Genomic DNA, 16,244 nt, shown 5'->3' with positions numbered 1-16,244 from the left:
TCTTCTTTGCCTCCCATGGCATGTATATAATAATTTAAGTTTTAGGAAGCTTATTTAGATTTGAGGTTTTTGTTGTTTGTCTCCCCATTTGTAGGTGGACCCAGATTAAATTAGATGCGAGATGTGAAAATTCAGCTATACAAAAAAGATTAATGCAGAAATAGTTTCCCAGTTTGTGAAAGAATTAGGATAGTGGCTTTTTCAAAGCTGAACTGTCTTCCTACCTCTAATAGGAATAGATTTGCTCCCAGTCCATTCAGGGACACATTTGCCAAAATGAACCTGTTACTTCGTGAGTTCTTCTTGGCCATGGTAGTTCCTAAGCCCTACAGCTAAAAGGGAACTTAGAGATGATGGAATCATGGATTCAGAGCAAGGAGAGACCTTGGAAATAATCTTGTCCAATTCCTTCCTATTCCCGTCCCCCATCTGGACCATCTCCTTAATTTTACAGATGGGAAAACTGAGGTCCATAGGGATTAAGTAAGTGATTTGACTAAAATCCCACCAGTAATATTGTCAGAGCCAAGATTCAAATCTATACTATAGTTACTCCTAACTCTCAGTAGTCTGCATGGCCCTAAAGCAAGAGTGGAGAATATCCAGCCCATGAAATCAATTAATTTGGCCCTGCCAAGGCAACTACAAATGATGATGAGCTGAAAGCTAGGTACAACAGCCTCTTACTGTTCGAGTTCTTTAAGTTGATAATTTTGTGTAGGCCACAAATGATATTAGAAATGCCTGAATGGCCCTTGACAGAAAAAAGATTCCCCATCCTGCTCCGGAAGTTATGAGCTGAGTCTTTTTTCATCTTCAAGAGGAAAGGACTCAGAACTCAGAATATTAGAAATGCTTATTCTATGTTTGTCAAATTGAACTAAAGTGTGGTGGTAATGTGAGGGGTGGCTGCCTTATCTCCTGATGAATGGATTTAGGGTAAGAAGGTAACTTAGAAGCCATTTAGTCCAGCTCCCTTATATTATAGATGATGAAATTGTCTGTCCCTAGTCAAAAGGGATGGGCATGGAGAGCTGAGGAGGATTAGAGTGGGTTTTCCTGATGAACACCAGGCTGCTGAGATCCCCACTATTGTAATCATCTCCCTGCTGGGGAGACCATCAGCATATATTGTAAAGTAGGGAGAATGCAGGGTTCCAGAAGCTTAATTCCTGAAAACCATTATCTATGACCAGAAGTGCCAGGATTAGTAAAACAGTCACTGCCCCATTCCCCTTACAGAAAGAATCTCATTCCCCTCAGGGAGTATAGAGGAAGAAGTCCGTGACTACAAGACCTAAAATCTGGCAGCAGTATGGCCAAAGGACCAAAGATGACAGTGATGGAGGGTGAGGGTAGAGACCCTGGCACCATCTCCCTGGCCTATAGAAGACTGGTAGTGTGACCTAGTAAGAAACAGAAAATACCAAGTACCCTGTAGGATTGGTAGGGAGCAGCATTTTTCCTTTTTCATAGAACCAGAAATCTCAAATCTGTGGGAATAGAGTATTAGGTATGATTTTGAAAATGTGGTTACATTTTCGATAGAACAGTCCCATTCAAAAACTTCCCCTCCCCAATTGCTCAGAATAACTGGGGATGAGGATCTTGTCCAGGTTGCAGCAGCCCCCCCTCATCTGGTTTTTCCTACTTTGCAATAGTCAGTCTGATACCCACATGCCCAACTTTTGAAAGTTCAATGCTGGGGAAGCATTTAAAAGGAGGTAATTCAAGACATCCAGAGAATAGGGATGGAGCTGTTTCAGGCTAGAAATAGGGAGTAGAAGGAATGAGCATGGAATGTCAGAATTGGAGAGACTCTGGAGATAATTTACTCCAATGTCTTGACTTTACAAAGGGGGAAACTGAGGGCCAGAGAGGTTAAGGGCAGAGAGGAAGGGAGGAGATGAGGTTTGTATTGTTGAGAATAGTGAGCTAGTTTTTTCAAAGGAGTGAGGAGAAAGAGAGAGGGAAGAAGAAAAAGATGGAGGAACAGGAAAAGGAGGGACACAGAAACGAGGGAGGGAAAGGGAGGAGGAGAAGGAAAAGAAAGAAAGAGGGGAAAGAGAAAAAAAGGGAGGGAATGAGAAAGAGAGGGAGAAGGAAGGAATGGAAAGGGAGGGGGGAAGAAAGAAAGAGAAATGCATGGTGTGTATGTGTGTGTCAGTTGTGTGAATATGATTGTGTATTCAGGGCTGTAGCATAAATTGCTTCTTTACCTGTTTCCTTGTCCGAGTCTTTCCTGTCCTTAGCTTGATATATCGTGCTATCAACTCATTGCGACCTGGATTGAGAGGGAGAGGGAAAACAGGCAGTAGGTAAATGGTAGAACGAAAAGTGATTAGTTATGGTCTTTCCCAGTCCAATATCTAGCTCGCCTCCTTTCCTTTTTCTCATTCTGACCCCAGGTCTCTCAGGGCCAGAAGGTGGCACCAGTTGGACAGAGTTGAATGAAAGCCAAAAGGACAAAGGGGTTGGAAGCAGGGGATATGAGCAGCAAGTGGGACCACATGGCTTTGAGGGCTTGGAACAGATCCCCAGTCAGAAGGCAAAGGTTGAGTGACTTTAGGGGTGGCAGCAGCAGCTTTCAAGTCAGACACATTAGGGTAAAAGGGGAAGACAATACAGATTAGATGCTGTTGCCCTATTTACAACTCTTTTGAGTTTTGTAGACAAAGAGGGGCAGGTGAAGAAGACAACTGGATAACTCACACCCTATGTATGTGTCTATCTATTCATGTCTCTCAAGCCTCTCCATTCCTTCTTGCCTCGTCATTGTGTGCATCTTTTTGTGCACAGTTTGTGTCCCTTTCAGCACATATCTATGTGCTCTGTATCTTCTGAATCATGAGGTATATACATCCCTCCTCCGCCCATGTTACTCCATGCATGTATGTGTGACTGTGCATATGAAAGAGCAGTGGCTTGGGTGTGAGGAGGGGTGTGTGTGTGTGTGTGTGTGTGTGTGTGTGGTGTCTAGTTCTGGTTCTGCCTGACTTCTCTTTCTTGGACCTTGTTTCCTTGCTCTGTGAATGAGAAGGTTAGACTAGTTGATCTCTGAAGTCCCTTCAGCTCTTCTTTAACTCAGAATGATTCTTTATCAAGGGGTAAGGCTTGGTTGTTCCCTGAAGTCTTGTATCTGCTCCTCTGAATGTAATTGTGGCTGTCATTTCTTTACACACTGCTGCATATCTATGAGGAAGCTTATATATGTTTGTGTGTCCTTGTGCATGTCACAAATGGTAAGCATTTTTGTCTGTCTGCCTGCCTGCCTATCTATCTATCTTTATCATCCATCTATGTAGATATATATGAATGCACAATGCATCTATTTATCTATATAACTACCTACCTATATAGATTTAGGAGGGTATATATATGCTTTGTGTGTGACTCGGCACTTGATCAGCTTCCTGAAAGTGCACCCTTCCAGCTGGAAGAAGGTGGAGAGATCATCTTTGGTGGTAGTGGGATGATGTCTGCCTTGGGAAGCCAGAAGACTTTGCCCCAAGCCCTGGAAAATGGGAGGAAGGTAGCTGGCATTTATCCAAGGAACTTGGCAACATGGGGGAAGAGGATGTGTGTGTAGAAGCTCTTAGTATGTGTCTTTTTGCATGTATGTCACTGAAGGTATAGGATTCTCCATGTTTCTTCCTGCCCACTTCCCCTTCTACCAAATCCCAGTTGTGTTACCCCCAACCCCAAGTCTTCCCCTAAAACAGTCACATTCCTGAAATACTTCTCCCCTGACTAAACCAACCCCTTCCGTCTCCCCTCCCTTCTCCTCCCTTCCCGCCTTCTCCTCTCCACTCCTCCATCCCTGGCTAAAAATACCCCATTGGGGCTGCCCCAGCTAATCTACGGGGCTGGGGAGAGGCAGGCAACCCAGTGAGTACAATCCCCATCCTAGGGTATCTCCCTGCTTAAGTAGAAACCTCATAGAGATGAGAAAATTAGGAGTGAGGGGTGGAACAGGGAGCCCAAGTCAACCCTTCCCACATCAATCTACCTACTTTGGTCCCTTCCCTTTTGAGACTCCTCCCTTTCCCCTTCCCACTTGGCCTGGGCTGAAAGGCTAAGGGCCTGTCTCTTTAAGTGGCCGCCAGCTGTCTGGGCTGCTGCTGGGAGAGCCGGTTTGGGGGGGTGGGGGGAACTGGCCAGGGGCCAGCCCCGGCACGTCAGCAGGCAGAGTCATCCCAAAAATGCAGCTCTGGATCAGGCTTACCAGGGGCTGTAAGAGTAGGGGAAACTTCCTTTTGATTTGGGGGGCTGGCAATAAAAAATGTGGAACTCACACTGGGGGTATGGGCTAAGAACACAAATAAGATGGATAAGATTTGGGGGACAAAGGAAGGGCTGATGTGAATCTCTCCCCTGCCCAATATACTTTTAACACAGGCCACACTTGTCTCCCTTCCCCTCCCCATTCCCAACCCTTTTAGGTCTCCTGTCTCCTACTTCCACAAAGTGCCTAGCCCCAACCCCCATCCCAGCTGACTCTCTTGGATCCATAGCTAGTATGACCAACAGTGTTACCCAGTAGTACAACTTTCACCTTTTGTGACAGTTACCCCCAGAAAAGGCTTATGTCCAGCTTGTTAGGTTCCTGTGATAGCTCTGGGGCCAATAGCGCATTCCCCAGTTCCCTTAATACAAGCTTCTCCATATTTCAGTCAGGAACCCCTGACATCCCAGAGATCCTGGTATTAAAATCCTGGGGGACAGAAGTAACCCATTTTCTAAGTTGCCCCCAAACCACCAAGTAGTTTAGGGGAGGGAGCAGATGGGGCAGGAGAGTGTTGGCCATGGATTGGGGGAGGGAACAAAGTTGGCTTGTTTACGAAAAGGAGGAGGGGGAGGAGGAGGAGGATGGGGAGGAGGACAAGGAGGAGGAGGCCCAGATCCAGACACACGGGCTCACACGCCCAAACTCGCCTGTGGCTGGCGCAGGGGTTATTTCACCAAACCGGCTGGGTGAGGGGGCAGAGAGCAGCAAAGGGAGGGGTGAGGGAATGGAAGGGGAGTCTTTGGAGAAAAGTACTCCATGAAGGAGGACTGGAGATCAGGGCAGCCCAGTGGACCCCACCTTGCCCAGACCTCCCTGACCTTTCAGTCACCACCCTGTTATCTATTCCACACTGAAGCTATCTATCTGCTTTCCCCGCCTCTGGCCCTTCCTAACAAGCTCCCTTTATTCACATGGGCCTTGGCACTCACCATACATCTTTCCTTCATCTGAAAGGATGATTTTACGCCGACCACAGGGAGGATAGATGGCAAGGGCCTCCTGGAAACTCTGCTCAATGTCGGGGCTCCACACTCCCTCCGCATCATTGTCCAGCCCTTTGTCCAGCCCCTCGGGCCCATCATCCCGGCCCTCTCCAGGGCTGTTGCTGGCGTTCCAGCTGTTGGACGCTATTGTGCTGGTTGCTCTGGGCTCTGGCCTTGAGCCCGCTGGGCACGCGAGGACCTGGTAGAACAGGGGACAGGATGGGGGTCATGGAACTGGCTAGACCAGCTCTTCCCAAACCAAAGCCACATTCACCTTTCCCCTCCACCCGCATCTTCCAGGCTGTCTGCTCAATGTCTCAACCCTCACCCCACCTCCACCCTCTCTTCCAAGAAGGCATATATGAAGGATGGTGATAGAGGCTGATGGCTCCATGATTTTGAGGGGGTGTATGGATCTTGTGCTTTGGAGATAAAGATGTTTTAGGGTGACAAGCTGTTGCCCTTAGCCCCCACCTCCAGTGACCTTCTCCAAGCATTATTCCCTGTAGCTATAGATTTAGAATTCAAGGGGATCTTAGAAGACACCAATATCTTATAAAGAAACTGAGGCTTGGGGAGATTTTGACTTGCTTAAGGTCACAAAGGTATCCATATTGGATACTTCTTTCCATTTTACCAATGGGTCTATGCTCAAGACTGGAAAGACTAGGGGAGCTTCATCACAGTTTGGCTCTGAAATGACTTAGGCTAGTGAAAGAATGTCACTAATAATGGCTGATACAGAGGAAAAGGAGAATTTTAGGAAAACCCAGTAATTTATTTTTTTCTTTTGCTCCTAGGTCCTTTGACTCTTCTTACTTTCTTGTCTCTTGCTAAACTTCCCTTCATATTTTTGATATGTTAGCTTTGGGGTTTTGGCTTTCTGCTCTCATTTCTCAAGTGCCATTTTTATCTCAAAGCATTCTGTAGAACCTCAAAGAGTCCTAACATGACACCATGAAATTCCATCCTCATTCATTTCTACATTATGGGATAAAAGAAGCCCTCTGCACTTTTCTAGGAACTTACAGTCCACATGGAGATAGAATTTATACTCACAAAAAAGGAAAGCTAGTTGTAATGAGTTTTGTTAATAAATGGCCCAAATTATATGCTAAAAAGGGGGGGACATCAATGGGAATGGAAGGAGCTTGGGAAGGCACATTCAAGGATAGGTTTACAGTTGCCATCATTGAGGACAGCACCACGTTATCCTCAGTTATACACAGTCCCAAGTGACTGCATATACTGCTTTCGAAGGACTCCACAGAACCTTACATATTAGAAACTTCACTACATAGTGCCAGATAGTCTCACATGGAATCATACAATTTCACATGGTCTTGTACAATCATAACTCATATTTTAAAAGCACTTTCACTTTTGTATTGGACTTGTGATTTCACTAGTATAAAGAACTCTTAATATGGAAATTCTTGCTACCAAGCAAGATTGACACCTTATAAATTTGCAAAGTGTTTTTTTTATACACCTAAGCTCATTTGATTTTCTCAATTAACCTTATAAGACAGGAGTTATTATTATTTCCATTTTACAGATGGGAAAACTGAGACTCAGGAAAATTAAATAACTTGCCCAGCCTTACATAGTAAGCACTTCTCAGGTGCCAGGTACTTGCTAAGTGCTAGGAAAACAAAGAAAAGCAAAAGAAAGTTTCAACCCAAGGCAACTGCTCCACCCACTACAATATAATATCTTTCTCATGTAGTCTGAATAAGCTCCATATAAAGTCGTTAATGCTCTGAACTTTAACAATTTCTCACAGCTCAAGATCTCATACGGCTCTCCATAGTCCCAGGTTTGTACCCCCTATTAACTAGAGTAAGCAAGTGCCCAGGATAAGGTGTCTGTCCTAGGACAACAATCACTCCTTGTTTTGACAAGTGAGTGGCCACCTTCTCCCAGTCTGAGGTGTGGGTGAGGGGTAAATTAGTGAGAGTTGGTAAAGGGAGGGCAAGGAAGCTTTCTAAAGTGGCACATAAATGGAACGGGGGGAAGTCAAGGAAACTGGAGCTTTTGTGGCTCAGAGAAAGCCTCAAAGGTGATGACGAGATAGGAGGTGTAAGGGGGGCGGGCAGGAAAGGTATCTGGGTGAATCCTGTTCTTCAACTACATGTGAAGATGGACATGTCCTGGGATCATGGAAAGAAAGTGCCTGGTTGTCATGGCAATGACTTTAGGCATCAGCTTTTGTGTCTAAGGGAGAATTTGTGCCAAGGGGCAGTCAGGTCTGGGCAAGTAAAGGAGTCCAGGAAGTGCAGACCTATAGATCTGTCCCTAAGGTCCTGATAACCCATTCAAGAATTACTTTTCTGATTGCAAGACTGGGAAAGGAGACAGAACCAGAAAAAGAAAAGGAAGGAGAAAGAGAAGAAAAAGAAAGGAAACAGAGAGAAAGGAGAAAGAGAGAGAGAGACAGAGAGATTGAAAAAGGGAGAAAGAGAGGAAGGGAAAGAGAGAGAGGGGAACTGAAGGAAAAACAGAGGAAGAAAGTCAGAGAGAAGATAAGGAAGAAGAAAGAAAGAAGGGAAACATTTATTAAAAGCCTTCTATGTGCCAGGCACTGTGCTAAGCATTTTACAGTTATTTAATTTAATTTTCATAACAACCCTTAGAAGTCAGTGCTATTATTATCTTCATTTTACAGTTGAGAAAACTAGGCAGAAAAAGGGTAAATGTGCCCAGGATCACAGACAGTAAGTATCTGAGGCTAAATTTGAATTCAAATATTTTTGACTTTTTGACAGGAGAGAAAGACAGAAATAAAGACATTAAAAAGTAACAAAGAAATGGGGAGAGAAGAAGGGAGGGAAGGGAAGACAGGAAGAAAGAGAAGAGGGAGGGAGGCAGAGAGGGAAGGAAGGAGGAAAAAAAGGAGAGAGAGACAGAAACATACAAAGACACACAGAGACAGAGAGATCCCAAATCAAGGAACCAGACAAAATAAAGAAAACAATACATAAAGTTCTCCTGTCTTTGATCCCTATCCTAGACTGTTCCTTAGGAAGCCTAGAGGCCTGGGTTTTCTTTCTCCTCTATCTCCTAGGAATCCCAGAGCTCCTCTCCACCTCCCCCAAGACCCCTAGAAAGGAAAGGATTAGAGTTACAAGTGTGGAGATTGAAGTGTGAGTGCTGTAGGGGGAAGGGGGCCAAATGAGACCAAGCAGAGAGGCCCCGAGGTCCCAGAGAATTTGTTTTTTTCATGGATGGGAAATCAGGATGTAAAATACTCAAAATGCAAGTCTCTGAGCAGCCAGGATTAAGTCTATCTATTAGAAGTAGGAGTCTGAGGAAGATGAAGGGGAGGGGGCTGTTTCCTGGGACCTCACTTTGGTTAGCTGCTTCCCACACACCCCTAGGTTTCTCAGTGAAAGAGTCTTGAGGAACTATTCCCTCCATGAAGCTAGCTCCTAAGTCTTGGCCTATGAAAACTACAGTACTTGGGTAGTGTGGGGGGCCCTGGCAGCCCCAGGGATAGCTAAAGAAACTTTTCTACCTCCCCCAACTCCTTACCCCTGCCCCTCCTTCCCTGCTCTTGGCGCCCCCCCTTCTAGAGGTGATGTCAGCCCCCGCCCCGCCCCCCTCGGGAGCACTGTGGCCAAATAAGGAGAACACGGCAGGAGCCAGGGCTGACTTGGTGGGGGGGGGGGGTTGGAGCAGGCTGCCCCTGGCCAGGACTACATACAACTGATGAGCTGTAGGAGGAGGGATATTCAAGAGAGGGGGTGCTCAGAATGAGAAGAATAGGAGCTAAGAAGAGGATGAAGAAAAAAACACCCCCCCCCCCACAAAAGTACTGATATTGAAATGAACTTTCAGACACATGAACACACAGCTACTAACATGCAGGCACCCATGTGAGTTCGAGGATAGTTATTAACCTTCAGATACATACACAGTAAGGTACACGAATACATACCCTCACACGAAGACACATACAGGAACACTGATATTTGGAAATATTATATGCTAACTCCTACACAAAGGCAGCTCTCCTCTATTCCCCTGGCAGTCTCCTGAACCTGAGGCCTTGAGAATCTGAATGGCACAGAAGAAAAAGGACCTGAATCGCTATCTTGGTTCTGCCACTACTGACCAATGTGATTTGAACAATATGATTTTGAACAATTTTGACCTATATGAACAAGTCTTCTTATTTCTCTCTCTTGGCCTTAGCTGCCACTTCTGTAAAATGTTCCCTAAGATACACTAGTGAGGTTGTTTCACCAGAAATAGGAAGAAAAGCCCTCCCTCATCCTCACAACATCCTGAGTGGCTCTATCTAGGGGCTGAGGACAAAAAGTAATGGAGGGTGGGGGTAGAGGGACAAAAAGCCTGGATGCTTGGAGAGAGGTAGCTAAGGGAGAAAAGAAGAACAAAGATTTCAGAGCCAGAAGGGACATAGTGGAGGAGACTATGACATGCCCAAGATCATACAGAGTAGAAATTTGAACCCAGCTTTTCTAATAGCAAATGATACTTTTCCACTCTACCATGCTGGCTAGACTAGTGGGAACTTCAAAAGTGAGAACTTACAGAGCTCCTCCCATTTGTAAAACTCAAAAGTCTCTGGACAAAGGAGTAAGGCCAAGCAGATAGATTTTGGCCCCAGTGCCCATCGACTGAGAAGGGAAAAGGGTCTGGGGTCAGGAAGACTGGTCAGCAAGTGTTTGGGAATGGGGGCAGGGCTAAGTGTGGTATGAAACTCCTTCAGGTTCTTGTTTCCCAGGTAAGACTAAGGTGTGAACCTTTGCCCCTGTCCCAATGCTAGAGACTCTCCCCTTATAAAAGAGAAGGGATGGATAAGAAGAAAACACTTTTTTCCTTAGAGACATTATAGTCTACTTCCTTCTCCCCCTTACTTAGCCTCTCCAGGCTGTAGACAACCCCTATAGTGTTTGACTTTGTTTAATAATACTAACAACTCAAATTTATAGAGCACTTTAAGGTTTACCAAACTATTCCTTCTCAAACGATCTTGTGAGGAAAGGAGTATAAATATTTCAAAGATGAGGAAAGTAAGGATCAGAGAAATTAAGATATCTTGCCTACAGTGAGTGACACAGTAAATGTCAGAGTCAAGATTAAACCATGACATTCCTGACTCTAAATCTAGCATTTTTGAGGGAGAAAATGGACAGAGAGGAATAAAGAGAAAATGGAAAGAGAGACAATGATGGAGAGAGTAGGACACAGGTAAAGAACTCAGAGACTGGAATAGGAAGGAGAAAAGTGAAAATGAAAGGGCAGAAGAAAGACAGAAGAAAGGAGAGGGGGCTATAAGGTAGAACATACAGATAGAGACAGGAAAAAAAAAGACAAGGTGAGAATCACAAAGGAAGGGAAAAAAGATGGGGAGGAGAAACAGATATAAAAGGAAGGTTAGGGAAGAAACAAAACAGAGAAAGGGAGACAAAGAGATAGAAAGAGAAGAAAGACAGAGAATGAGCAAATGATGGAGATAAAGGAAGAAGAAAAAGAGACAAAGAAACCCTGAAAAAGAGCAAAGAGGAAGAGAAAGAAGAAAAACAGAGAAGGAAGGAAAGATAGAGTGAGGGGACAACATCAACAGTTGGGAAGCAAAGCTGAAGAGACCCAAGCACCCCAATCAGAGCTTCCCCAGAAGGCAGTCCATCTTACCATGTTACCACTAACCATATTAACTCTTCAAGGATTTGAATACAAAAACCTATTCCCACTCTGACCCTGCACCATCTTCATTGACTAGTTTTTTCAATCTCTAATCCACAAATATTACCAAGTGCCTACTATGTGTAAGACATGGCAATCTCCTCTGGCCCTGGACCCAACCCTGTCAGCTACTGACAGTGTCTTTCCTCTCTTGTAACCATTTGCTCTCTGTACTGTGACCTCTAGATTCCCTCCACCCCTCTCCATTCAGCTCCTATCTACAGATATAGCCCATCCCCTCCCTAGTCCAGGTCCTCAATCTTCCTTGGGGTCTGTCCTAGTTTAGAACTGGGAATGGGGGGAGGGGAGGAAAAGATGGAGAAGGTGCCTGAGCAGGCTTTAGGACAGGTGAGAAGATAAGGGGCCTCTTGCCTGCCCACTCCCCTTGGGGCTTGATGCACCAGAAGAACTGGCTGGACTGCTCCCTGTAGCTGGGGCTAGGCCTCTGGATGCCCGGGGCTATCTACCCCCACACCCTCTACAGCCCCTAGCCCATCTAGGATCCTATCTTCAGCCTAGCCTAGCTCTAAAGAGTACAGAATCTCCCAGGGGCCCAAAACCTTGTCCCCACTCCCTACCCTCAGGGAGAGGCCTAATGTAATCTCTGGCTTCAGGAAGTTGCTATCTTGGTGAGAAGGGTGAACTCCAGAGAAGCAACCCCTTGGGCACTCTGACTGATTATTTTTCTGAGGTATGGGAGGGGTCCTCACCCAAGCATAGTTGAAGTTCTAGCTTTGATTCAGGGTAGATCCCATGGTAGGGGAGTGCATGGAATGGGGCAGTGTGGGATGTAGGAGGGGGTCCTGCTCAAGTACAGGTAAAGAACCCCTGAATACTTCAAATGGTGGAAAAAATTAAGGATCAATCAGTAGATGTTTCCAATATCCATAGGGAGAAGTAGAGGCCTCATTTTGGCCAAGAGCACTGTGCCTCTCCCTCCCCCAACCTGGTTGGCTAAGAGGCCTGGGATGGGGAGAGGAGAAGGAGATGTACATACTCTCAAGACTTTGGGGCCTTCCCCACCCCCCATCCCATTACCCACTGCCAGCTGCTCCATTGCTTTTCCTTCCCATACCCCTTCCCCCACCGTCACCCCCACCCCCACTTGAGGGCCAGCTGTTCCCCAGCTGCCAGCCAGCTCCCTTCCCAGACATGGCCACACTATAGCTTTGGGGTTGGGGGCCCACCTGGCTCCCCCTTAGCTGAAGTCCCTTGGAGAGATTCAGCCTAAGCAACCACACCCCCAAGTAGTGGGGAGTAAGGGGCTGTAGCCCTTGAGAATCAGGGTCGGGCCTTTTACAGGAGGAAGCAATTTGGAAAGCCTGGGCTAGGCAAGCTAGTGGTGGTGGTGGGGGGGGGGGGGGGGTAGGGAAGAGAGGGAGGGATAAAGGGGGCTCCTCCCCTTCTCCCCTTCCCCCCTCCTACTCCTAATGTGCTTCCAATTTGGTCTGGGCAGCCTCACTCTCTCCACAAGCACACAGAGACATGGGCATAGGGGCATGGGGGTTGGGAGCTGCTAAGAGGATTCTTTGGGAGCAAGGGGGGGGGGGGTTCTAGCAGGTCTGGGAGGGAAAAAGAGTAGGGACCATAGAAATAGATATGCTGGAGTTTGGGCATGGGTTTCTTTAGGCAAGCTGCTTTTTATTGCCAGAGTATTGGAAATTAGAAACTACCTAAAAGCAAGAAGCAGGGTGGGAAGTGGGCTTCTGGGGATGTGACCGAAACACGGAGAAGGGCTCGGACTACTTGACCTGTAAGGTTCTTTTTAGTTCTAATATTCAGAGCCCCTCAGTTCTGGTTTGAGTCTCTTTGAAAAGGAAAGATGCTAAGTCTCTCCCTGTCCCCTACTTTTACTGTCTCAGGATAGTTTAACCAGAGCTTCCTAGTTCCTCAAGCCAGGCTGATTGTCCTGTGTAGCCCCTGACCTCGATCCTGAGAAAGGCAAGTGACTGTGGTGGGGAAGAAGGGACAGCTAGATAACACACACCTGGCCATCTTATAAGTAACCCTGGCCTGCAGATGTCTTAGTGACTTCAGGTTCACACTCGAGTTTCCTGATGTCAGATAACAAGGGAGCTTTCTCACAGACTCTACCTCTAGTCATATACACTAGCATTAGTTAATTCCTTTCCATCATCTAAACACCCAGTCCTTAACATCAGTGTTATCCAAATACCTAAATATTTACCACACACAAAAATCAAAGAGCCTTCAATCTCTCCATGTATCCCTTCCTATCTTTCAGTCTCTTTTCTATTCCCACCTACCTTTTTTTTTTTTTTTTTTTTCCAGTCAACTCTCCCCTCTCTTTCTACATCTCCTTTCCTGGTTGGGTCTCTTCTCTCTTCCCTCCCAAGTGTCTGTGTCTCTCCTCTCTGGATGTTTCCCTTTTGTGTATCTGTCCGTCTCCTCTTTTCTCTCTTTCATCTCTCTTCTTTCTCCCCTCTCCTCCTGCCCTCACACATACAATCACTTATGTAACTTTCTCAGTCAAGCACATCCTCAGTCCTTCCATCAATTTGTAACAGTTCTTCATATACAAATAAATGTAGCCCCAGTATATCACAGTGTATCTCTTAGCTGTAAAGTCATATTGTCTCACTGTCTCATACAGTCACATGAAATCTCTGACATTTGATGTTCTATTTTCACACATATATACAATCTCACACAATCACATGTAGTGTTACTGCCACCCTATAGTTTTATAGTTTTTCTCTGCCTTTTTCTGCCTCAGTCTCTCTCACAGATAAAGCCAGCCACAGTCACATATTACCTCAAGTCCACATTGTGCCACGAACATACATTGTCTCAATTACTCCACATGGTCCTTCTCTTACAACATATCATATGTATTCTTTCTCACACATATAGTACAAGCTTACATTTATTTTCTTTCTTACACATAACAGGATTCATATTCTCTCTCTCTCTTTCACACACACACACACACACACACACACACACACACACACACACAGAGTTCCTCTATCACTTCCTGTCTTTTCCGGCCTGGCAGGGAGTGCAGGAAGCAATCAGTGCTCCAGGAAACCTCAGGGGCCCGGGCCATTGGGATTGAGGGGGTGGGAGACACTCTCTTCTCCCTACTACCATCCCAGAATAAGGAAGGGGCTGTAACCCAAAGCAACTGAATTGATCTTTTGCCTTTTACTTTCTGTGGGATATACAGAGCTCCTACTCCCTCCAGTTCCCATTGAGTATCACCTAAAGGGATTGTAGCTACATCCAGAGAAGAGCATGCAGTCAGCTGGACAGCAACATGAGTATTTGGGAGAGGGACAGAGAAGTGGGGGGCAAGGGAAACTGGGTTGTGGAATGACCTGCTGACCTTTGAAGAGTTCTGGTCAGAATCTCTTAGGATTATAGATTTGGCTTTAGAAGAGACCTCTTTTAGCCCAATACCCCTTTCCTCCAATATCCTAGTACCATTTTACAGTTGAGGAGTTTCAGAAAGGTTAGGTGACTTGTATGTATGGCCACACAGTTTAAAAATGATATCGGGGAGTGGTTTTAACAAGGATTTCTTGTCTCTAAGTCAGACACTATCCATACCTCTCAATTCCATGGGCACTAAAGGTAGTATAAAGAGGTTTGGTATCAGAATCTTGAACATTAAGGCCAGAAACATTCTACTTTCTGCAATTTCTGGATTTAAGTAAGAAATTCTCCCAAACCCTCTTAACATTCATTTTCAGTCAAAGACATTTGTAAAGCACTCTCAGGACCTACTTTACCTTTCCTATTTTTTTTCTTGATGGCTTTCAGGATGCTTTGGTCCCAATTTTCTCCTCCTCCCACCTGAAACCTCTAGCTCAGGATCCTACCAGCCTCCTCTTTGCCTCCTCCCTAAGGAAGTCGAGGGCCTTCTCAGAAGCACCTTTATGTTGAGTGCCATTTTGTTCTCCCAACTTTTATTTTCCCCCTGCGTCTCAGGTTGTGAAGCATGTGCTCAGTGTACTTCTGTGGAGATTGAAGGGATGATCCAAGGGTCTGAGTTTCTGAACTACCCATCTTGGCCCTGCCAATTGTCTGAGCATAATAGTAGCAATAACAATAGCCATAATTTAGATAGCACTTTAACATTTGCAAAACACTTTAAAAATATTTTCTCATTTTATCCTCCTAACAGCTCTGGAAAAGGAGCTATAGTTCTCCTCATTTTAAAGATAAGGAAATTGAGGCAAACATGTTAAATGACTTGCAGGGTAATAAAGCTAATGAATACCTGAAGTTAAGTTTGAATGTAGGTTTTCTGGACTCTAAGTCCAGTTGATATCCACTCCATCACTTAACTGCCTCTATCCCTAGAACCTTAGACATAAAAGCACAAGAGAATGTAAACTGGAGGGCAGGAATAGTTTTCATGTTTTGGTTTCCATATTCCCAGGGCCTAGCATAATACTTTGCACATAGTAGGTGCTTAACCAATATTTGTGGATGTGACCTAAGCAGGAAGAGAAATGAGCAAGCGCTCCTAAAAGAATTCCTTTGAGACAACATCTTTCCAAATAGTTCTGTTCTTTCTCTGATTCACTTTCAACTTTCAGACAGTTTCTTTGTCCCTTTGTCCCTGGGACCCCCACCCAACACACAGCTGTCCCCAACTGTCTGGAATTTCCTTAGCTCCCCTCAGGTTACTCCTTGTTACTTAAGTTACTCCTTGTTCACTTTCTTATTTCTTGCCCCATCTTCCTCTAATCAAGCCATCCCCTAATCTTTTTGCAGGACCCCCAGTAGGTCCCAAAGGCCATGAGTAAGACCAAAGAAGAAGAGATGGAAATTATTAAGTAAGATTTCAGGTCAACAAACTCATGAAATGAAAGAACTGGAAAATCCTTGAAATTATATAGTCCAGACTCCTTATTTTATGGATAAGGAAACTGAGGTTCAGTGATGGTTAATACTTTGCCCAAAGTCCCTAAATGAGTTACTCATGGAGCTGGCCAGAGAATACAGTGGGCCTCTTCTGGTTTCCCACTAAATCACAATGACAATTACCATTCCTTTCCTTCAAAAGCATGCAACTGGGTAGATATCTTCCTAGTATTTTGACCTTCTCACCTGGCTTGGTTCAGGTACTTGAGAATCCTCAGACTGCCTAGACTTGTTTCCTCCCTTCTGCCCACCCTCCTCAACTTTGTAAGAGGGTCCATGAGACCCTTGAAATGCTTGTCTAACTCCAAACTCCAGTTTGGCTCCTTCCCCTGCCTAAATGGGTTCATTAACATTAATTATCCTTC

At 45.3% G+C, this 16,244-nt stretch overlaps 1 protein-coding gene across 1 annotated transcript in view; it reads right to left on the bottom strand.

Annotated features, from left to right (window-relative positions):
• The window catches only part of TEAD3 (TEA domain transcription factor 3), a 30,605-nt gene that overhangs the window by 12,157 nt on the left and 2,204 nt on the right, over nucleotides 1-16,244 (bottom strand). The window contains exons 2-3 of the mRNA XM_031965000.1: nucleotides 5,218-5,470; nucleotides 2,220-2,284 (exon numbers count right to left, since the gene is read on the bottom strand). Of these exons, the coding sequence (XP_031820860.1) occupies nucleotides 2,220-2,284; nucleotides 5,218-5,224 (72 nt within the window). The 5' untranslated portion in view covers nucleotides 5,225-5,470. The remainder of the gene's footprint in view (nucleotides 1-2,219; nucleotides 2,285-5,217; nucleotides 5,471-16,244) is intronic.

This window comes from Sarcophilus harrisii, chromosome 4, assembly GCF_902635505.1.
Source record: "Sarcophilus harrisii chromosome 4, mSarHar1.11, whole genome shotgun sequence".
NCBI classification, from domain to species: Eukaryota; Metazoa; Chordata; class Mammalia; order Dasyuromorphia; family Dasyuridae; genus Sarcophilus; species Sarcophilus harrisii.
This window is presented reverse-complemented; position numbering and strand designations above follow the sequence as displayed.